Genomic DNA, 24,032 nt, shown 5'->3' with positions numbered 1-24,032 from the left:
ATCAGTCAATATTTTCTGGTTTTAAACTTGGTATGTTCAATTTTGCTCACATTATTTAGGGACTTGCTTTAAACTTGTGTCTACTAGAGATGTCCAGTATATGAAGATGATTACAGAAGTATCTTTCTTTTCACTACCTGTCTTTTTTAGATTTGAGTTGTACCTTACTATGCTGAATTCCATAGACAAGATAGCTGCTCAAATTTCCACACATACATGTAAATTCTCCAATCCAAAATTAGGTGATTGTTAATGTAAGCACTGGAGTGGAAGTTAGAGGTAGACAGGATCGTGGTAAACTCATTTATCTGCCTACCTCAGCATATGGAGTCTCAGAAGTAGTAAAATAGTTGGTTCATTTTTCAACTGTTATTCCTAACATTAAAAAAATGGTATTTTTAATGAAGTAAGTGAATAACATGTCAGAGCCTAATTGATATGCAAGGAAATACTCGGCTTTCTTGATTTCTTTCCAGATGTTGTGCTGCAGATCAGTGGCTTTGGTGTGACACTCCTTGTAACTCCCATCTCACTCATCATCGGTTCTTCCCTGTAGCTCCTCTGTAAGAGGAATTGCCATTCCAGTGGCTGTACAGGTTTTGCTTCTGCAGCAGCAGATTATGCTCTCCAGGCAGAAATTTTAACCGCTTAGGAACATTTCCATATTGATCCAAAGTAGGATCCCATTAGACTAGGTGTTTGCTGTTTTGGACTTCTACATGTCGCTCTGTCCTTGCAGACATGCAGACTCTCTTGGCACTGCAATATCCCCAGCTTGGGGTACCGCTTTATTTCAAAAGCCACTTTCAGTGTGTCTTCTCAGTTACAAACTTGCATGTACTTCCTTAGGGGTCTTTAGGCAGCATGTTAACATAAATTTCCATGTCAATGCCTTGGTGTGGTACAGTAGACAACTGTCAATCTGACTGTTTGGGCCACGATTAACTACTCCTGCAGGAGTGTGCCGATCAAATCGTGCTTACTGTCGTGGTGCCCCAGCCTTATCCCTGTGAGCCCACACGAAGAAAATTGAAGAGGTCAGTGTGGAGTAATTGGCCTGGTGTACACTGTAGGAATCTTTCTAAACAGTTTGAAAGCACTATGCAAATAGGGAAAGCGTAGCGTGAAGTGATGTCCCTAGATATTGTATTGTGTGCAACCACCTCATCACGTTTTTCTGTAATAACAACACAGTTAATAATCCTTTTGCACAGGTCACGTTGTTCCTTTTACGTTCACCCTGCAGTGTATGACAGCAGGCAACATGCTGCTATATTTGCTCTAGGTCTTTCCATCTCTTTTTTGCTTTTAGCTTATAACTATTACTCTTATGCTTGTTTAATTTTGCAACTTTATTGCTGTCTTTGATGAAGACTAGTTCATTTCTGTTCAGGTCATCTGTGCGTAAGACATGTCTCCAGAAAAAGGGTCGTAGGGACAGTCAGTTAAAAACAGTGGTTTCATTTTGCTTGGCTCTATTGTCATTTAGAAAAATAGGCATTTTCAGTTGCTTTAGAGATAGTGTTGTTTTCTTCAAATGCCGTTTTCTGGTCGCTGCTCATCTTTAATTTGTTAACTAGCAATACTGACAGTTTAAAATACAAGCTTTGCCCACTGTTACGTTCAGTATAGTCAGACTGATTGCCAGGTGTCTTCATCCAGGCTTGCAACTAGCTTATTAGTGATCACAAAGCTTGAAGAAATTCAGTCTCCACAGATGTTTCCATTCTTTTACATTCCTCCAGAGAACTGCATGTTGCCACCAGCACTGCTAAAGTGACTAATGGGCAGACCAGTCCAGTGGGAATTGCAGGAAATCTCTGTTTTTATGATCATGCCTCGAATGGTTACACTGCTACGTTAGAAAAAGACCTTTGTACAGGAAGACAAAGTAAACTAGAAAAAGACCTTTGTACAGGAAGAGAAAGTAAATTTTTTTTTAATTCCTCCTTTTTACAGCTGCTGTGTTAAATACAGCAGTTAGGAAGGATTTGACAATGTAACAACACTGTCACATTGCTTAACAGAGTTACTGTATGTATATCTCAAGTTTAATATGGCTAAGTGGAAATATTTGCGTATTTCTAGGTGGCAAATTGGGCATGTTCTGCACATTTTAATTTCTTTGCTTCCCACCCTCATACTTAAGCACCATAACCTGGGTCCTGCTCTTAAAGAAAAATTACATTTTTACCTTTATGCTTCTGCTGTTAACTCTCAAAAGTGCGGATTTGACATTTCTGCTGATAGATGATATTGCTGTCAATAACAAATCTAAGGAAAGTTCCTCCAGATCTACTTTACATCAACCTATGTAAGCCCCAAAATGGTGTAAAGGCTTATTTGAGACTGGCCAAAGCCATCGCCACTGCAGAAAGAGGCAGTTCCAGCACTTGCTTCCAGCCTTGTGCCACCTGGTCCTGGTGCCCCAGTATGTGTATGCAGCTATCTTGGGAGCAGTCAAGGCAAAGACAGGGCCTCTTCAGCCCTGGGGCTGCTCTTTGCCAGCCCAACCTGCTCAGGAGACCCCCGCGCTGAGGGCTGCTTTGTTTCAGATTAAAATGTCATGAGGCAGAGTGGAGAGGTTGTCACATGGAGGGTGTTGGCACGTTCTACTGTATTTAAGATCTTATTTTGGGATTGCATTCTGTTGAGTTTGTGAGAGGGCTACAAAATTATGGGTTTTTTTCCCTCTCAGACAAGCACTGAACAGAGATTCTATTTCTTTCTTTACATCTCCCACACTGGAAAGTCTCAAGGGTGGCTGCAAGATGACCAACAGTAGGGTTCTCCAAAACATATAAGGCTCCTTGTTGGCACAATAATCCCTCTTAGGCTACGCACCCACAAATTGCAAGCCTGATACCAGCTGAGAGTAGAAAGTGGCTAGAAATCTCTGGTTCCATGTCATCTGAGTGAACCCTGAATTTCCAGAAACAGAGGAGTCCCAGGAGGCACTCACACTGACTGTGCAGACATCCAAAATAGTTGTGCAGGTTAGGAATGCGAGTTCTGGATTTAGGCAACAGGGAGAGGTATATGCCTCAGGAGGACAGTTCAGAAAGCGTAAGGTAGAAATCAATCTCTTCCAGTCGACACTGAGGGACCCATGTCCCTGCCTTCAAAACCTGCATTAGATAGCTAGATACTGGGTACCCCCTGTCCTCCTTGGACTGTGAATTTGATCACAGATTATTAATAATTATTAATGTCTCCTCCTTCCCCACCTACAAACAGGCTTTTCCTCTCCCTCAGAGACATGCTCTTCTCTCTCCCGCTCTTTTCAGCATCTTTACATCTCAGTTTCTGCCGGTCCGCTTTCACCCTCAAATCCAAGGATCTTTCTGTTCCCACAGTGGTTTTTGGCCTTTCCACTCCCACGTCACTGCTTTGCCTTCTCTTTATGCACAACCGAGGAGTGCGTTAGATGGACACTTCCAGACACCCTGCCCACCTGGTCCCCCTGAGATTTTTGAGTAAGATTGAAAAGGTCGTGAAAGGGCAGGCTCCTGCCTATAGATTCCTACTGTCTGGTCACAAGGCCCCAGCACAGAGATAGCACTGCTTCCCCTGCTGAGCCCCATTTGGGGTCCTTCTACACACTGAGCAGTGCCAGGTACCTCTAAAAAAGGTGTTAATACCTGTAGCTTAAACAGTCAACCACACAATATTTTTGTTTGGACATTGGGTAATCAGTGACTAACTCATATAGGAATTTGGATCCCTTGAAAAGGCTAATTTCAGCAATTCAGGGAGGAACATCCAATCTTGTATTTAATTTTACCTGGTTAATCTTTTATATCCCACAGCGATGTATGTTACAAGTTAATTGTGTGTTGTTTTTCTTTTTATCAGATTTAAATTGTCTTTTGAACTCACTTTTATAAGGAAGGGTAAATAGGAGGCATCCAACAGACCTTCTTATCTTCCACTACTTTGCATACCTCTATCTGGCATCTCATATTTGTATTCTGACTAACCACTCCTAAATTATTCAGCCCTTTCTACATACACAAGTCTTGCCATGCCTGTAGTTATTTTGATTTTATCTTGCTGTTAACTTTGTGGGTTTCTTACAGTCCAACCTAATGAGCCTCTTTATTCATGAGGTGAGTGTGTGTCTGGCTATCCATCCTGTTGTCTTTCCCTCCAGAAATCTTCAGGTTTCTATCTCTCAGTGTTTTTTCACTAAGGTCTACTATCATCCAGGAAAAAGCCTCAGACATAGTAAAGTGATTAGCAAACCTTGTTTTCCCAGAGCTTGTAAGGCACAAAACAGTTACTGGGCAGAATAAGTGATGATTTATGGGAAGGATATGTGTGTGTTACTCATGGTTCGTTTCTTTGGTTGGACACAAATGGGATTGGTGAACACTGGGTCAAAGGTACAATTTTAAATGTGTTTCTGTCATCCTGTCTTAAAGCTAGGTAAAACTCTTACTGAATAAATAGTGCTTTATTCCTTCTGGCAGGTATATATTAATAGTGTTAAAGATCAATTATTGGAAAAGGCTAATAAAGTATAAATGCATGAATGGCTTGTAGTTGAACTTAATCTTAATTTGCAGGAAGCCCTTAGATTTTTAAGATTTATTGAGCCAGCTATTAATAATGTAAAGATGTTTGCTGAGGACTTATTCAGTCCATAGAAAGAATGTGTACTCAACAGGGCCACGAACTTTAATTGCTAACAGCACAAAGACAGGTGAAGTGTTCCCATCAAGGTTGTTATTCTTATCCGGACTAATCCACAAATGGTAACCATAACCACAATTTAAAATTCAGTATTTATTAAGCTACTATGAATCTCAGCTCACTGATTTTGGCTATCTATGACAAAAGGTAAAATTACATTATTTGGATATAATTATCATCATGGACTAAAAGTGTGCTGCTTCTACACAGGAACAGTGTACATATGCTTTTAGTACATTGGTGTAGTAATGAGTAACAACAGTTGATCCATTCTTGATGATGAAATTAGGATCTCATTATAAACCTTGATTAAAAAAATAAAAAAAAAAATCTGAATCTTCCTTATTCTGGAATTTTATAAGGGAATATTTAGTTTTCACATCTAAAAAAAGTCCAACATTGACTTTTTAAAAATATTCCTTGTTTTTCTCTTTCAATGATTGTTTGACCTGCTGAATCCAAATCTGTTGTATTTGGTTAGCTTTACTAACATATGTCTTTGACTTGGTTCCAGTTTTGTTTCATTTTATGTGGGAGCAACATGCAAATGCATTGTATGGTAAAGACCTTTACTCAAGGTGCAGGGAGGGCATATGAAGGTGGCTGTGAAGAAAGGGGTTTACTGGTGCTGCTTGGAGTATTCACAGATAGGGGAAACATGGGATAGTTCTCCTCTTCAACATACAAAGACTATACAGCTCTTTTCTGTGGTTGAAGCAAGAAATCTTAGGCTGATTGTTCTTCCTTAGGATAGGCTGTATAAATATGCTAAGCATGGGACCAGCTTAAACCAAATGTTTAACAGAAGGGTGCGTGACTTCAGTTTTAGGTGACAGGTTTGGTTAATGCTCCCCTGGACGGCTTTGCTTTTCAGTGTCTGTCGGTGGCAGGGATTTACACACTTATTCATCCTGTTCCATATGCCATGGAGGAATAAGCTGAGCTGTCACTGTATTGCTTTCCATCAGGTACTGCCAAGCTCAGCTCAGGTACATGCCAGGGTGAGACCTGCGCCAGGGTGTGGTGACACCTCTGGGTGTCAGGGTGAGGTCCCACGTGGCTTGAGCCTGCCCTGGGGCTCAGGGTAGTCTGCCCTCGCGTGGTCAGGCTCGCCAGTGACGTGCCACGGGTATGGCCCCATTTGCACACAGCTGCTTTGCAGAACTGACCTGGTTCCCAGCACCAGGCTCTAGGGGCTTCCATCAAATCTGGAGTTTCACCATCAGGACTACTACGGTGCTGTAGCTAACCCACACGGTGTTTGCAGTTATAAAACTGTGAATAAATACTATGTAATTAACATTATTATTATTTATAGTATTTAATACTGTAAATAATACTATGTACTAGTTTATACGCATGATTTAAATTTTAATTTAATTTATGTTAAATGATGTTAATTCCTACCATTTTCTCCTTGCCAGAAAAGTTAGTTTTACCTGTGGGTGAGCTGCTTTTCTAAATAGCCCCACTTTCACTATGTAAAATTAACATATATCCAAAAAGAAGTCTGTTTTTCCAGGAGGTCACTTTCACTTGATATTAAAATATTTTGCTTACTCAGATGATTACAATATATTGCAGATGAAAAATAAGGATGGAGGAAAGGGTTACAGTTGGTTCGTTTCTTTTGATCTCTTCACTGAACTATTGCTCAGCTGATAAGTATGAAAAACCCAAGTTTGTATGCACAGACCAGTTTTAGTGGACTCCTTAGAACTGCAGTCAGTGACTAATGTAGCCATTTTCCATTGTTAGAAGAAAACTAAGTCAATAGAGTGAAAGCAGTAATCCCTGTATTTTTCTTTTAATTCCACTTTATTTCCTAGACAGTATGACACATTTTTTTATAACTTCTTTCTCTTCCATACATCCCTATCTTCCTGTTTTCCAGCAGCAATAGAAGTCAATTTTCACACTCATCTGTGTTTATCTCTGCGAATTATCTTGATAGGCAAAACTATTTCACTTTCCTACTTCTAAAAATACCAAGTTGTTTTGCATCTTGAAAAAAGATTACAAAAGGAAGTGAAATCACCAGCTTGTTTTGCCTGTAATGACAATTAAGATGGTTTCCATCCAGAGAGTGTTATGTGTTTGAAAATGCAAAGACCTTTTGGCTGGAGTGACAACAACATCTGCAAAAACCTAACAGCATCATCCATCCCAAGAATTTCCTGAAGATATCCTGCCAATTACTTTTACTAGTAGGTGACGATTAATCATAACCTGTCTGGCATCTCAGCAGAGAGATCTGATCCCTGACCAGAAAGAAAAGCTATATTCAGATATAGCTGAAAGAAAATTTTGCCAGGACTCAAGATCCTGAGCACCATTTTTTTTAGTGCAAAACTCACTTATGCAAAACTCAGATTGTCTCATATTGCTTGTGGGTTTTTGTTGCTGATGTTGTTGTTTAGGCTTTTTTTCTATGTAAGCTTGAGGCCTTATTGTTGTAAATCTACTCAGCTTTTTGTGGGAGGTGGAGAACTCAGCTTCCTGCCTCTCCCAAATTACGCTAGAGATGTTCAGGTGATATAATTCAATGGATGCCATTAAACAGCTTTTTTTTATAGGTGAAGATTAATGCTTGAGTGTATCATATTTCAGAGGGTGAATTCAGGTGACCTCAGAAGACCGTATGTCTCCCAAGCAGTCTCTAAAAATCCACTTTGTGGATTTTTACAATCTTGCATATGCTGAATTGTACTTTATCAATAAATAGTTCTGCTTCTTCCAATGGGACAATTCACAAGACATGATAACATCCATCATCTTTCTAAATATGGTAATATTGATCGTATCTCTGTCCAGAGATATAATTACAGCTTTAGTCCTTAAAAAAACCCAAAACAAACAAACAAAAAAGTTCAGATTCTAGGTATTTTAAAGATAAAAATATTGAAAATTCTTGGTTTCTGGGGTAAATACACAAGGTCACTGGAAGTTCAGCCCATATTAGACCAAATTTTGCTGCTGTAACTATGTGAAATATCCCACTGATTTCATAGCAAGGGGACTATTCACAAAGCAAAGGAACTGCCACCTGGTAAAAACATTACAATTTGCCTCTTTTCAAATTAACTGTTGCAGCATGCTCTAATCGTGACTTTTATTCTTTGCCCTCTTGAACCGGTACAGGGAAGTGGTTAATCCCTTGTTTGAAGCTAAAAGCATTTTTGCAACTAGTTATGATGACACGACCTTTTCCATTCTATGACCTTTCTCAACAAGTGCTCAAGGAATAATGACACAATTATTTCCCTCTCTGAATGAATACCCCTCCATTAGGGTATTCAAAGCCTTAAACTCTATGAATGTCTTTTTCTTTTCTTTTCTTTTTTTAGCTAACCCACAAAAGCATATAATACACCAGTGCCAAATATGTTACTAGGCTGTGCAAAAAGGCTGCTGCTCCTATAGACGAGTTTGTATAAACTGAACTTTTAGGAAGCTGAAAAAGAGCAACCTTATTTTCATGTACTGATATGTGGCTTAAGCCAGGTGTCATTCATCAGGCTACACCTTAAGCTGCTTTAAATGACCAATTTGTATCAGTTCATGATAGAGCCCACTCAACATATTGTTGTTGTCATGCTTCTACAGTGTGACATGCTCAAATACAGTACTTGAGTGTGTGTAGTGTTAACTTTGTGCTGTTGTGTCTGATTAAAATTCAAAGTACATTTCTACTTGGATGATACCCTCCAGCCTCGGCTGCCTAGCTGTGGAGATTATTGTAGACAAATTGAAGGGAGTTCTCAGAATACCAATAAACACAATGAAGCTAGTGGAAGGACCTGTATGTGGAGAGATATTAGAAAAACTAAAATGCGGGTCATTCCCTCCCACTCCCACCTCCTTGCAACTCAAAATAGAAAGTTGCTAATTATTTCTGTGTAGTTGTAAATCTGGATTAAAACTTACTTAAATTCCTTAGCGAGTCAGAGTTATTGCTCACTGTGCTGCAGTACGTGTGCATAACCGGCGCCGTTGTAATCCGATGGAGCCGATGTCAAAGCACCCCTGGTGCTCTTAGTCCTTTATGGAACCCGGTGGCTCTATAAGGCTGCAGAATTGGAGTGAAGTTTTTTTCAGGAGTAACTTTGAAATTCAGGTTAATGAACTGTCCTGAGAAAACTATTCATAAGAAACGACCACTACAAGCCATGCCTTTTCTCTGGGTCATAGATAATTACTCTAGACCAAAATTAGACTTTAGGGCAGCCTAAGGGTAGCCTAAATTTGGTCATACTGTTGCCAGTGAATTTCCTTTGAGAGTTAATAGAGCTGCAAGCTAGATAAACTACTTTCCTGAGAGTTTATGCTTATTCCTGCAGTTCTGGGGGCAGACGTGTCCTACTCTTGTCCTGTACTGTTCTGTAGCCAGAGGAAACACAGTAGCTGACAGGCATTGCAGTTTCCTGCATATTCTTAACAAGGATATGTAAATTGCGATAATTTTCTGCGAATTTATAGCAAACACTATTTAGATTATATGATGGTGATCTTAAAACTACTAAATATTGTTCATTTTCTATTCTGTTAAAATCAGAGAAAAAAATATCAAAAGGTACATTTAACCTGTACTGGCTCAAAAGGTCACTTCTGTGTAGAAGAAAAAGGCATTTCAACATATCGGCATTAAATGAAGGCAAGAGGAAAAGCTCTCAGTAAGACCTTATTTATAAGACTTTGAAGAATATGAAAGAAAGATAATTCAGGTTTCTCTATTACTTTAAGCATGTACCTGAGCTTTGAGGAGTCAAGTGATCGTCATGAATTGCATTTCCTAATATCATCCTGACATTCTTTCTGTAGTATTAGAGATTGTCCTGTCAGCACACCAAAGCTTTGGGATGTTCTGCTATAAACAAGGAAAGCTTCTGTGTTCACCCTTTCACCTATTCCAGTTAAGTTCTTTAACTGGGCCCATTCGCATGATACCCTTGAATACACTGAAATCTCACAACATTCAGAAAGGCCATGGTAGGAATGTGACACTGAAAAGGTCTGTGCAAATAAAACAATCTGTTCTTTTGCCTCCTTTTTTATCATTATGAATGTCTCAGTGTTTCCACCGGCAGTGCTAACTGCTCTTCCAAGCAACCTAGAGTTTCAGACCGAGCTTGAGCAGGGTAAGGCAGCCCAACATCGACCTTCCTCTGTGAAATGGGGAACTCAGGCTGGCACATCTCGCATGAGCTAACTGCAACTGTTCCTGAGTCTCAGGTTGTTGCATGACTGGGCTGCAGTTACTTGTCTTTACTTATATGTCACTATTTCAGTGAGATTGGACAATATACAAGGGTAATCTGTTACACATGAGTTCTGGGTTCATTTTTTTTTATCGGTAGGGGCAATTGTTAACACAGTGGCTGTCAACTAAAAAAGTCTCTGCTAAATTACTGTGAACAAAACTTTCATGTAATCTCAGGAGTTTGTTGAGTGGTACCAGGTGAAATATCTGAAATGGAAGAATTCATTGTCTGAAATTTAATTTGAAATGAAGTGTTCAAAGGCGAACATTGAGCTGCTGAGAAGATCTAATACCTCAGACTGGAGTTAACCAGGAAGGACACTATCTGCAAAGATAGGAATATGAGAAATATTTCTAAAGAGTGAATAAAATCAGTCTCATAGCTGAGGAGACACTTGACGGTTTGAAAGATCATACACAAGCTATCAGCTTTGAAAAAATCAAAGTAAATGTGCCACAGAAACTCTTGTCTTCTCATAAGTCATTACAGAGAAGTTTGGAATTTTACTGCCCATTACTCACGCTCACATCCTGAATTTTCCTGTTGTTTTACAGCAAGATATGGAGTGAAAACTTAGTCCCAGTTAAATTAATCAGAATGATGCCATTTAGTTCAACAAGGTTGATTTTCACCCACAATGCACTTTCTGGGCTTGTTTTTTTTTTCTTCCTGATTTCCTAGTTTTGCCACTGAAAGGCAATATTGATAGAAGAGGAAAACATTGAAGGCTTTGTTAAAGCCTTCTTAAGCTACAGAAATACCATGGAGATTTTAGCTATATTCAACTGGTGACCTTATTCAAGTGTTATAAGTATATTCTTACTTATAACAGGGAATATGGCACCTAAGGTATGTTGGATAAAAATGTGGCAGGGAGAGAATCATAAAGTAATTAACTTTTAATTTTTCCAGTATAGGTATGCTTAGGTAAGAAAACCAAGCAAGTTTAGCATGTTCAGAAATTACTTTCAACTGATGCAAACTTTTCTTTGGACTCTGATTTCATTCTGAGAGGGGTTTATTTTGATTTATCTTACACCTGTTCCTGGCAAGTTAAACTACACTGAAATAATGTCCCTGCCTTCCCTTCCTCAGAGCGAAACACAGCCGAGGAGGGCTGCCCTGGGCAATAGACCTACTCTTTCATTCCTTATTCCCAGCCTGAGGAGTTGGTGGGGGTGGTTTTTCGTGGGTGGGGGCTGTTGTGAAGAGTTGAAGAAGATGAGAGAGCAAGGTGTGAAAAGAATGCCAGCAGCCTGGGAAGACTGTCTTCCCTCCTCCAGCTGTTTTTTAAACATGTGCTGGTGTGTTTTCTGCTCCCCTGTTTCCTCGGTCTCTCCTCCCTTTGCTTCTCCCCATCCTTTCCCTCCGTCTAGAAGGGTGTACACAAGCAGATAACTCCTTTGGATCGATACTTGAAAAAAGGGTAACGAGAGCTACGCTGCTGCTGGCTCCTCTGTCTCTCGCGGTGTGGTAGAAGGATCCCAGCAGTGCACAACAGATGCTGTGCAGTGCTAGCAAACTGGATTAATGTGGATTTTTTGCAGTGGGGACTCTCCAGAAAATTCAGTGTTATAAGAAAAGCTGACAAAGCTCGGGCAACAGGGACAGGGGCAAATCATTGGCTTTTGTAAAAAAACTGTCCTATTGAGAGTGGTTGAGGGTAACCAAAACCCCCATTAAGCATTTCAATCATTTCCATACCAAATGCATAATTCATAATATTTAGGTGACCTTAATCTTTTTTAAGTCCTAAGAATGATTTGCAGGAGTGCATGCTGCTTTTTTAACAATATCTGATTTGCTACTAGCCAGTCACAGCTAATTAAAAATAGCTGTTACCTTGCTGCTCTGCTCCAAGCAGCGTAGGACAAGCCAAGCTAACCTTGCCGTCGTGTTAGTAACCAGGGACACTTTCTTCAACACACAGTCTGTATTGCTCAAGACTTTCCAGCATGGTCTATGTGAGCCTCGGATCCAAATAAACACACCTAAATATAGAAGTTTGCTTGTAGGTGGGTACGTGTGTGCTACGTGTCTGTGCTTCTAGTACAGTTGGTCAAGATCTAGGGCTTAGTTCAGCGGAGTACGTAGAGGTGTCCCCTGTTAGGTGATATTCCCGGCTCTCCAGCAACTTCTCCTGAAGGACACAGCCTTCCCAGGTCAGAGAGGCATAGCTGCCAGACCTCGGGGATGTCTCAGATACCTTAGGGCATCTCAAATGGCACCGGACAAATAAGTTCGGGCAGCTGAATCGAGCCTTTTTTTGTGCCAAGCCCAGTGTGTGAGTCAGCTGAGCAGCCGGCAGGAGCCTTCCTGAGGATTAGCTGCACCTCTCTCAGCTGACGTGCTTTCCTTGTGCTGCATGAAGAGTTCAGGCACCTGCTTCACATGCGGACACCTAAATTTAAATGTCTTCACATGCAGCTGAATCCCACCCCATCGATGTTTCTGATCTTCATTAGAATTTGTGATGTCTTTAACTCCTCCTGGTCAGTTACCCTGTTTCTGAATTCTCACCCAGACTTGCTTCATCTGGTTGCTGTGCTCGAGACTTGTAGCGTGCAGGTACACCCTAGGCTAATTTATCCATTCCTGGCTCTTCCTGATCTCTCAACTTGTTGGATTTACATCCAGCTTTTTTGGTAGCAATTATATAGTAGCCACCTATGATCCACCTACGTAGCGGCCAAAGGCATTTTAAAATGTCACAGCGTAAGACAAGCAGAAGGTCAGCCCAGACTGAGACACCATGTCCAACAGTGACACTAGTCAACGGTGAGCAGTCAGGGAGGATTACACAAGCAGGGCACACACACAGTGATATTTCTCCGTAAGAGTCTCTCAGCCTCCAACAGCCTGCTACTTGGTGACGTCCTGAGCCAGAGAGTGGGCTCTTGGTATTAATTAGCCCGGGATTAAATTTTCTCCCATGAGATCATCCTGCTGGCTTTGAACCCATGTAAACTTTCAGTATCTTGTGACAAGGATTTCCATAATTTAACAGGCTACTCCTTAAACCACAGATTGTCTGTACCCTTAGTTTTGTAACAACAGGGCAAAGCCAACCATAGGTGAGTTGAAAGAAACCCAGGATGTCTGCAGATGAGGGTATGTGGACCCCGAGTCACTCTGGTGCTGAGCAGAATGAACCAAGGCTATTTCCTACTGTACTGGAGCAGGCTAAGGAAAGAGTCTCCCCACTGTTGTTCTCCCACCCTGCTTGCCTGCAGGGGGTCTTTTCACTTACTGGATCATTCTGGACTTGCAAGAGCTACGCTTGGGACAGGATTAATGTTCATATCCAGCACAAAAGCAAACCTCATGTCAACAAGAACTTGCTTTCAGGAAGCTTTTTGCTGGCAAAGATGGGTTTAGATTATTCTTGCGTATAAACACCACAAAATCCCAAGATTTAAACTGTGTGTTTCTTACAAAGCTTCTTTAGGATTTACAGAAGGGCAGGAAATTAATGATGAGAGGAGGAAGTAGCGCAGCGCTCCTTCTGTCCCTTTCCAATTCCTGCACACTGCTGTGTCTGCCCCAATCATCGTAAAAGAACATTATGCCTTCTCTCAGCGTCCATGTGCCGTCGCTGTGCCGCTTCTTCTCATCTCCCCTTAAATGCTGTTCTGGCTCAAAGGGCAGTTGGCTGATTAGTTCATGCAGAAGAAACTCGCTCTCACAGTTTGAATCTGTGACCTGAAGAAATAAATACTAACACTTGCTGGGCTTCAACAAACTTTGCAGGCTGCCAGCTAAAAGAATGTTTCTGAGTACCCAGCACTGTATTTCTTCCTTTCCAGGAAATGGTACTTCAGGGGAGTTGTGTCCAGAAACTACGTGCCTCAACCACGCAGTGTTTGTACTCATAGGAAATTAATACATGTGCTTGTAGGTCCAGTTCCACTGGACTCTCACCACTGGGGCTGCTCTATTTTTTTCTGACCTTTCCTTTCTTTTTTTGCCTTTTCTTATAAAAGTTGCTATGGAAAAAGGTATAAAGGGAAAAAGTTCTAGTCCATCTACTGATTTGTACAGCTTGCTACATCAGGCTTCAAAATCCAACATGAGGTTTCTGCTCCTCGTATCCAGGTGTTTTCAAACTTACTACCCTCAGTTTTCACCCTGGAGGTTTTTGACACCAGCCCCGACCTCACATCCCTACCCCAACAAGATTCTCAATGCTTCAGATTCCCACCCACTGCAGGAGGACGCTCTCTTTTGTCCCCTCATTCAGCTCATGTACATGTATGTGTTGTTTATTGGTACTTGGACATTAATGTTTTCTGTAATATATTTCTTTCAGACATCATTGTTCTCATCGCTTCAATAGCAGTTGTTTCTGCAAAAACTCAGGGTAACATTTTTGCAACATCAGCACTGAGAAGTCTTCGTTTCCTACAGATCCTTCGTATGGTGCGCATGGACCGAAGAGGAGGCACTTGGAAATTATTAGGTTCAGTAGTTTATGCACATAGCAAGGTATGTAATCCTAGATGCTGACTTGTTTGATATCTTCACTCCATGTGATTCAACAAGAGACCAAGGAAACAAACATTTGTCAGCTTTAAACAGGTTACCTAAAATTTTTTGTAGGAGCATCACTTGTAATGGGCATTAGCACAGACACCTCAGGCCATGTTAAATGCTAGCACTTTTTATAATATGTTGAAAATTTTGCAATTCGTATGTTGTTGTAATTTTTGGTGAAGCTGGAGTGTCGAACCCTAACAGATTCGGTCCAGTTTTAGAGAAAATTTGCATTTGTAGGGAAGCATTTGACTTTTAACTGCTCAAATGCTAAAAAAGGTACATGTGTTTTCATTATGTCTTCCCTGAAATGCCATTCTGTTCATTCTTTCCAATGGATATTGATCTCTGATTTCTTTTATCTAGGAATTAATCACAGCCTGGTACATAGGGTTTTTAGTACTCATCTTTTCATCTTTCCTGGTTTATCTGGTGGAAAAGGATGCAAATAACCAGTTCTCCACATATGCAGATGCTCTCTGGTGGGGCACAGTAAGTATAGAAAAATAGTATGTACTATTTAACCAGTATGCTAGAGTACTTTGAATTTCACCTACTGTGGATTTTAACTTGGTGTGCTGCTCAGTGAATTGTTTTCACTGCCAGAAAACTGGTCTGAGAAGCTCCCTCCTCCAGCTATTCCTCTGCACATCCATAGTTCATTTCACCCCATCCTGCAGAACAGCTGTTTATGTGTTTCTACTTCAAATCAGACCACTGAACCCCCAAGAGAAGAAAGCATTTTACTTTTTAACCCAGACCCTGTCAGTAATACAGTTGGTAATATCATCATCCCACAAAGAGTTGCTTTGATCCAAATGAGGGGGATGTAAGCTGCAGCGCAGGAAGAGGAACAAATGTCAGGAAAGAAAAAGGGAAAAAATTCTTACATCAGCTTTGCGGTGAAGGGAAATGTTATCATCAGCGCCCTTAGAATGATGTTATTTCTCCTTCTTCTGTATCTTGAGCGCAAAATACAAGAATAAACATTCCCATTCTGATTCAGCAGTGTTCTCCAAATATTTTTACAGGTGTAAAAACCCTGATTGAGTTGAGCTCATGCTTAACTATCAAATCAATTGGTTTTACTTTGCTGAAATCTGTGGGATCTAAGTACAGGCCTGATGTCTTTTCTGAAAAGAGGATTATATGAATGCTTACATGTTTTAACAAATAGGCTTTAAATGAACTATGAAAAACTAGGTGTATTATTTGGAGGGGGGGGGAAGTGTGTGGAGATTTTGTTGTAATGTGTAGGGTACTTGCTTCAAAATGCACTATAGTGAGATAGACTCCTGCACCATGTAGGAGTTACTTGGGCAGCTTAGGAAATCTGCCCCAAACAAAGCCTATGGCAGAGCCATTGCCAAGCAGTATAAAACTGCATTTCTTTTCCTTCTCATGCAGTAGAACAAACAGCATGAGCTCTGACAGTGTCTGGGTAGTCAAATGATGTCTGCAAGATCATTAATGCTGACATAACCTAGAGCACTCATTAGTTTTCCTGGAATAAGTGCGAGATCTGAACCAGCCTCTGCCACCTTTCCTCATCAGAGGGATGCTGAAATGGAGCTTTCTCACCTCAGACCTTGTGCTGACAAGACTTCACTTGGACTCAGTACTATCCGCAGACTCAGAGCGTGCGTAGATGGACCATGCAAAAACCTTTTCCAAAATTATTTCAATCCTTGAAAAATATTTTTAATGAGTTTTGTTTACATTCTGAGCAAAGGTGAAGGTCATATCTATTAGTAGGACTAGATTGTGTATTTGAAATCTGTTCATCTAAGGGTTAATAATTTGCTACATATCTTCCCTGGAGATTTTATTTCTGTGTTATCGGTGCACAAAATTGGGAGCTTGGGAAAGCCAGACCTGAGAGCTCCTACTTTACATTTACAAATACACAGAAATATTTTTCATGAAACTTGTTGCTTTAGACCATCAGTGCAGATCTCTGATAAAATACACATTTTTATCCTGTAATCCAAACACATGTGAAATTTATGTTGGCTAAAGCCATGAGAGAAGGTTTTGCTCTCAATTGCACCACTGTAGTTTGTTCTGTTTCACTTTTCTTCAAAAACTGAGGTCTAGGTTTGGCTTAAAGCTTTCTAACCTGTATTGACACAGTTATGAAGCATCTGGCTTGGGATGCTGGTGTCCTCGCTGATGGATACCCTGGCTCTAGAAGTCTGCAAACTCCATTGCTCCTTTGGGTGGCAGTGGGGATGTGGTCCTGCGTGAGACCTTCCTGAGGTCATGTAGGTGGAATGTGGCAGTGCATAGGTCTGGGAATACATGGTTTTAGAAGTTCAGTTCTCCAGGAAACACCTTATACTTCTCTGCAAAGCCATGCGTGACTTAGCATTGCATAGGCAGGGAGTTTGGACTAAGTAGAGGGTTGTACCTACCTGCCAGCAGACGGTAGTGAGGGGACATGTACACACAAGGAACAGTGAAGTCCCAACAAACTCGACTCTGGCAACTGACTGAGGTTCATGTCAGATCCAGATCCTACTCCCTCAGCAGCTCTAGCAGCAGGAACAAGGTCTTGATTTTAGGATTTGCTTCTCTGCTACATGCTGACTACTGTATTTTAAGGAAAAACCCTGCTAAGCAATAATCATTGTATAAAGTGGTGCTTAAAATATTTTGTACATTATGAAGTGAAAATGTATGACTCATAGGTCAGATAAGTAGTGCAACTGAGAAAATTACTCCCTCAGCAGCTCTAGCAGCAGGAACAAGGTCTTGATTTTAGGATTTGCTTCTCTGCTACATGCTGACTACTGTATTTTAAGGAAAAACCCTGCTAAGCAATAATCATTGTATAAAGTGGTGCTTAAAATATTTTGTACATTATGAAGTGAAAATGTATGACTCATAGGTCAGATAAGTAGTGCAACTGAGAAAATAGGAATTTTTTCAGGAAAAACAACAAATTATAATCAAAAGCCTGAAAACAATCTATATTGTATATATCTGTATCTTTTCTTCTTTCCCCAGTGTGTGAAATGAATACATTTAAATATTTAATGTGCTGAAGTGCACAAAGTTGCTGAAAATCAGTGTTCCCCCTTACCTGTTATCCTTGCCATTTTAATAATAGTATTTTTTTTATAATATGTAAAACAGTATGTGGGAAATGCATAACGTGCTTCTTAGTCATGGTTGTTTTTAACGCCAGAGTAACCCACATGCAGATTTTGAAAAGGTCAGATTGTATGGCATTCTAGGGGACATCAATGCTTAGTCTCATTGATTTGTTTATTTGCAAAAGTTTTTCTAACCTAAACCACAGAGTATCTACCAAATCCCAGACTGCATCCCGTGATGGCAGAGGTACACGAAAGAAAAGACTCCACTGAAGTCAGGCACAAATAGTCATCTTAAATTTCAAGCATTTAGAGGCATTTTTGCACCCCTCCCCCTGCTCAGGACCAGACCCAGCATGCAGCAGTTAACACACTCATTAATTCAGATTAGAGGGCCATGATCTGCTCTGGTCATGTCACTGATTCCATTTTTAAGCCCATAGTTTTACACTGAAAGGCAGGATATGGCATCCTGATTTACACATGAATACTCCACTGTATTTGCAATTGCACACTGTACTGCACAACCTACAGTTTAAACATCAGGCTAATGTTACTGTTATTAATATTCCAGTGGCTGGGGTCCCCACAGAGCTGCCTAACACACCAGCACACAACTGTGTGTGTTATATGAAGAGTTTAGGTTCAGAATCTGCTTGGGTAGAGAAGGTAGATTCATTTAACAGAATAAACCAATGAAACGATATGGGAACAAAAGGTCAGTTCAAAAACTTACGTATGTCAAAATCAAACCATGCATGGTTTTCAGAGAAAACATTCACTAGAACTGTGTGTGCATTTAGTTTCTACGTTTAGTTTCACCTGCAAACGTAATGCAATTAAGATTCCTGTCTCTCTCGCACATTTAACAGAGTTTCTCTTAATAAGTCATTATTTTCTAGTAATATCCAGTAGTTACAGTTGGATACAGAAAGGCTCTGGCACTCCACAGTGACCTGAAGGTGAACAAAACATCTTATGATGAATAATATTGTCACAATTCCTAGCTCAAATGACTTAATATTGATGACGTTCTTCCCTTTTAATGTAATGATAGCATGAACCAACTACTATATTTTTTTTCAATTAATTGATGTCAGGTAAAGATTCAAAAGGTAAGTACTGCTAGCAAACATTAAACAGCATCAGAAAGAAATATTAGGGTAGAGGGGGGCCTCCTCAGTCCTATCTCATCTAATTGAAGGCACCTAGGTTATATAATCACATTCATTATTATATTACCTCAGTTGTTATTAGCATATTTATTAGCTCCAGCGATGAGATATAACAGAAGTTCTATCATCATTGTGAGTTTTGATTCTAGCCAGGTGGCACTGCCTGCCTCGGCTGGCAGCTCGTTTAAAGGAGCAATCAAAACGGGTTGTTTCGCATCTGGTACAAAAGATAGGACTCATCTACCCACTTAGCCATGTAGGAGTGCGATTCAGTTGCTTAAACATAAGCGTACAGTGCCATGGAAGATCTGTTGGAGAGTCTGCTGCCTCTCCTGCAGGTCGTCCTTGTTCAGATGCGCTGGGGCATCTCAGGTGCCTCTAGACATTTGTTTTCAGGCAAGCCTAAATCCTACATTTTAGGACAGGATGAGTTTCCTGCTGGAGGAATCTATTTTCACTTTGCATGTTGTGGTGACCAGATCATGCTAAACACCTCAGCATTTTATTATTATGTTTATTATTATGTCCTGGTTCAGGCTGTGGTGACCACACACAGGGTTGCTCAGCAGGATCCCAAGAGAGACATGATTTGCACACCTTGTTATTCCTTTTACTGTGCCTGGATCATTTTTTTCACCACCTTGCTTCCTCTGACCAAGTGTTCTCTCAGATAAACCATCTGTGCCTAATTTCCTTCTCAGGTTAGCTACAGATATTGTAGTTCTGTTACCTAGTCACTCTTGGCTTTGTATGGTACTGCTGATGCAGTCACCCAGGTGCTCTTATCCTTGCAAGACTGCAATCCCCAAAACGTCCCAAATAATTTCCTCTAGTCAACGTTGGTCGCTCCTTCCTTAACCACCCATGGGATCCGGCCTTCCCTCACAGTGCTAGCTGTCACTTCTGTCTGCTTCTTACATTATTATCAGTGATGTCTGGAAATTGCTCATGCTGTCATGGTCTCACATCCAGTAGTTTTCCACACCATTTTCAGTTAATGTAACCTCAGGATTATGCCAGTCAGGGCCTGGCCTGTGGTTTAGTCATTCGCTTGCAGCGCTATCAACGATGCACAGGATTATTCCTGAGCTTGACCCTGAAGTTGTCTAGAAAAATGTTTTCTCAGTTGTGTGATGAGAGAAATATAAACCAAAGATCAAACCCATTTGTTCAGGGTTGGCTAAGATGACACGGCTTGGTGCTAACACCTATATGCTTATGTGAAGACCATCCTGAGATGAAACAGCTCGAAGTGAGCAAGAAGGCACTGATATTCTTAATCACAGACTGATACCATTTTGTTTTCAGGACCTAAAAGAATGGGAGGAAAGGTTTTAATACGGTCCTGTTGTTTTCTTTGAAGAAATTCCAGAGATACAGTCTGTGTGACTGCTCCTAGTTTTGGATCACTCCCAGATGTCAGATCCCAAAGGTTCAAGTTTATCTTTGACTTCTTTGGAAGACAATTTGTTGGCAATATCATTAATATGCAGATGACACTTAATTCTGTTTCCTTCTTGTCAGCCCAGGCAGGAGATATCTCTATACTTTCCAGCATCTGGAAAGATAGAGAGCTGGACAGAAGCCATGAAACTGGGCTGGTTCCAGAGCTTCAAACTCTTCACAATGACAGGCCTGGAAATGAATTTTGAGGAACTTTTATTCAGGGATTCATTTGTTCAAGTGCTTTGGTGCTCTTTGGGTCTTAATAGCCTCAAACTGTTCTGCACTTGCCCTCTGATGAGAAGCACTGGGAATAACATCTTCAGCAAACAAAGGAAAAACAAAACAAACCCCTCTGCCAAGCTAAGAGCGTGGTTGCACCACTTCTGCCAGAAAACGGGGAACTGCGTTCCCATGTCCCTTCCTCCTTATCACTCAGTCTCAGCCATGTGTTGCCTTCTGCAGGATCTGGAGCTTGTTAGGTGCTTCCGTGAGCTAGCTCAACCCCGCGAAACAGCAGAAATGACCGACACAGGGATGTGGCTAATTTTCTCCACCTTCATGGGTTGCCCTGGCTCTCCAAAGAGTCCAGCAAAAACCAGGAAGAGGGGATAGGGCAGGGAAGTGGAGCAAGGGAGGAGAGTGAGACCTGATAAGCGTGCAACCAGGCTCACGTTACAAAACTCAAGACTTGATAACCTCTTGAAATTTCAGCTGCAGCCTTAATTCAGCTCACTCTCTTTTAGTCACTATGGCTTTCTCAGGGTAAATTACACCCACAGTTTGTTCCCAACAATGGGAGCAATTAAAAGCACTGTTTACTATCTACAGAGCCCTAAATAGTTGAAATCTAATTACTTCCAAAAGACTTTCCTTCTTTTGTCCTGTGGTGACCCTGGCATTAAATAGAATTGCTTTGGCCCTCTTGCCTAGGAATGAACTTTGAGGAAGCTGGAAGCAAAATAATGTCTCTAGAAGGCATTTTCCTGAAGAATTCATTCCAGCCAGAATATTTGCTAAGCCTGAACTTGCCCACATTTGGTACACGATGTAAAATAATTCTCTGTGCACATGTTCTCTGCTAATAACAGGCCCCGGAGTCCTTGGCATTCAGCCTACTGTTGTCTATCTTTGTCCTTTAACATCGAGTGCTGTTGCCTGAGCACGCGCCACGCAGCCTCCCACCCGGCCTTCCGAAACCCTGCTCTCTGCCCACACCTCCCACGGCCCGCTCCAGGCAGTGGGGTGGGTCCAAACTACCCACCCGAGGAAGCACAGACTTTCTCCTGAGAGTCCAGTGCCCAAGTTAGGCACTGGCACAATTCCCAGGTCAGGAGTAGCCTAGAGGACATTTCCCTGGGTCAGGGAAGACCCTCAACCACACACAGACATGAAGTTGTAATTTTTGCCTTGGAGATATGCTCAGCAAACCACAACCACGGACCGTTATCCCAGGAGCATTTGTATAGGCCCTGCATTTCTGTGCGGCCCGCGGTCAATGGGTTGCATGTGGTGAGCCCTCCCACGTGTACCAAATCCTGTACAGCTGATACAGAGCAGAGATGCCAGCCTCCGCAGGACAGCTCTTGAAACATCTGTATGCAGAGCCTCTGATTACACTCACCACATGAGGGGCTTACAGACACCCCCCTCTTTCTCTTTGACCTCTCCACACGTGGGTCTCAGCTGGCATTGCCCAACAGCCTGAGATACCTCTGCATCTGCTGGGGTAGCTGAGCCTTCATAAAGAAAGGTAAAGGACCAGTAACCTCTTAAAGTTCCTTACAGCTTTTGATTAGTGTTTTTTGTGTTTCAGAAGATGGTCCACCTCAAATTGTACTGATGGGCTTGTAGAAAATGCATCTCCTCATTCTTCCTTTGACTTTATCTTGTCCGTGAACTTCAACCTCTGTTTAGTCCTACTATATTTTTCCAATATGATCTCTGTGTAATTTATATTTGTGTAGTTGTGCAAATACATACAGTTATATTTCCCTGCAGAAAATATGTGAAATGCCTTTACATCCCTGGAAAAGAACACTTTTTTCTGCCCAACTCACATAACTTCCCATCATTTGTCTCAACTTTGAGATCCTAAGCCTTCTGTTTTATTATTTTTAGAACTGATTTATTGTTTATTTAGGTATTTTTCTCACATTCGTTATTTATCTCAGTCATAAACCGTATTAAGTTTTCACAGAAAAATTTATTCGTGTTGATGCTAATTTATGTTTGGGTTTCTTTTAGAAACAACTATATATATTTCAGTGTCTTGGATTATTTAGTGGAAATGCTGTTTCATGCCACATAAATAATCTTCAACTAATCTCTCAGTGACTTCTGGTAAACCGCAATATTCATTCATTTCTTTATAGATCACACTGACAACCATTGGCTACGGAGACAAAACTCCTCTTACTTGGCTTGGAAGGTTGCTTTCTGCAGGATTTGCTCTACTTGGCATTTCTTTCTTTGCACTACCTGCTGTGAGTATGCCTAGCGAAGCTGTAAAAAGGTAATAGAAAATTCAGTAACTCCGACCGCTGTTTTGATACAAAAAGGTGAAGGAAGCTCTCTGCATGAAGACGACCTGTTTAAGGCTTTTTCCTCTGTGACAACATTGGTGTTCTGTTATCCAAAATCCATACAAAAATGTTAGTGTTGCAGTCATTGCTTGAGTTTTGGGGGCTTTCTTTGTCAAGGACAGAACTGGGAAATAACCCTAAATTAGGTAGCATACTATTGTGTGATGTTGAAATTCCTTTCTTTTGTTATGAACTGTGGCTTGTGTATTACTGCTTTTCTTTCAGATTTTCAAAAAATAAAAAATCACAGTAGATAAAAAACATAGGATTAGATTCTATTGGGGAAAAAAAAAAAAAGTAAGGTATTTCTAATAGGTTGTCTTGTATGACCGTGTTCAGGCTACCAACAGAGTAGCAGAAGGCATTACATCAAGCAAAAGTTGATGTCACTGAATGTAAAAATGCAACTATAATCTTCTGTGAATGATTATAAATAAGCAGGATAATTTATTTATGTTGTTTTAATCAATGTTGAACATAATGGAAATGGGAAACATCTAATGATCAAAGTATAGTGTAGCTTCAGAAATAACTTTTCATTTCTGTGAGTGAATTTCCTTTCTTTTTTAAATTAGTATTCAGTAAGTGTGAAATCAGAAGTCACATTTGTATTTTGTTGTATTTCATCCAGTGTAACATCTACAGAAGATCAATATTTTAATACCTGGATTCATTAGCTATAGCTCACTGGAAAATATATATCTTACAATAATACATTTGTTTTCAGCCATATAGACAAACCAAGATTAAAAGTCAGCATTTGCAACAGCGTTGAATCATCTAGTCTGCTGCATTTATTTCTTATTCTAGGTATAGAGAGTATTTCAGTATCTCTGGCATATTATAATGCATTGTACTTATAATACATTACCTGTTTGTGAGTTTTTGACTTTTAATGGCAGCTACTCTAATTAATTCCCTTTGTTACCTAGTCACCACTAACAAGATAGTAAGTCTTAGCAGGACTAAAATGAACATGTCAAAGATTAATTACCTCACATATTAGAGATGCCAGAACATTTGTTCCTCATGTTGTATCTATGTACAGATAGTCATTTTCCTGACGAACACTTTTGTGTTGAATCTGTCTGTAAAACAATATATACATGTGAATCTTGTGCATTTCTAATATTATTTTACGCTAAGAAGCAAGTGGAAATATTCTTCCTTATCATGCAGACACATCCAGCAGACATATTACACTCCTTGCAAGCCAAAGAGGGAAACAGTCTTTGGGTCTGT

At 40.5% G+C, this 24,032-nt stretch overlaps 1 protein-coding gene across 1 annotated transcript in view; it reads left to right on the top strand.

Annotated features, from left to right (window-relative positions):
* LOC104514848 (potassium voltage-gated channel subfamily KQT member 5) overlaps positions 1–24,032 on the top strand; it is a gene marked incomplete at its 3' end in the record, with an annotated part of 57,988 nt that overhangs the window by 5,719 nt on the left and 28,237 nt on the right. Inside the window, exons 2-4 of the mRNA XM_010158637.1 lie at positions 14,266–14,441; positions 14,856–14,981; positions 22,581–22,691. Of these exons, the coding sequence (XP_010156939.1) occupies positions 14,266–14,441; positions 14,856–14,981; positions 22,581–22,691 (413 nt within the window). The remainder of the gene's footprint in view (positions 1–14,265; positions 14,442–14,855; positions 14,982–22,580; positions 22,692–24,032) is intronic.

This window comes from Eurypyga helias, unplaced genomic scaffold (assembly GCF_000690775.1).
Source record: "Eurypyga helias isolate BGI_N326 unplaced genomic scaffold, ASM69077v1 scaffold39109, whole genome shotgun sequence".
NCBI classification, from domain to species: Eukaryota; Metazoa; Chordata; class Aves; order Eurypygiformes; family Eurypygidae; genus Eurypyga; species Eurypyga helias.
This window is presented reverse-complemented; position numbering and strand designations above follow the sequence as displayed.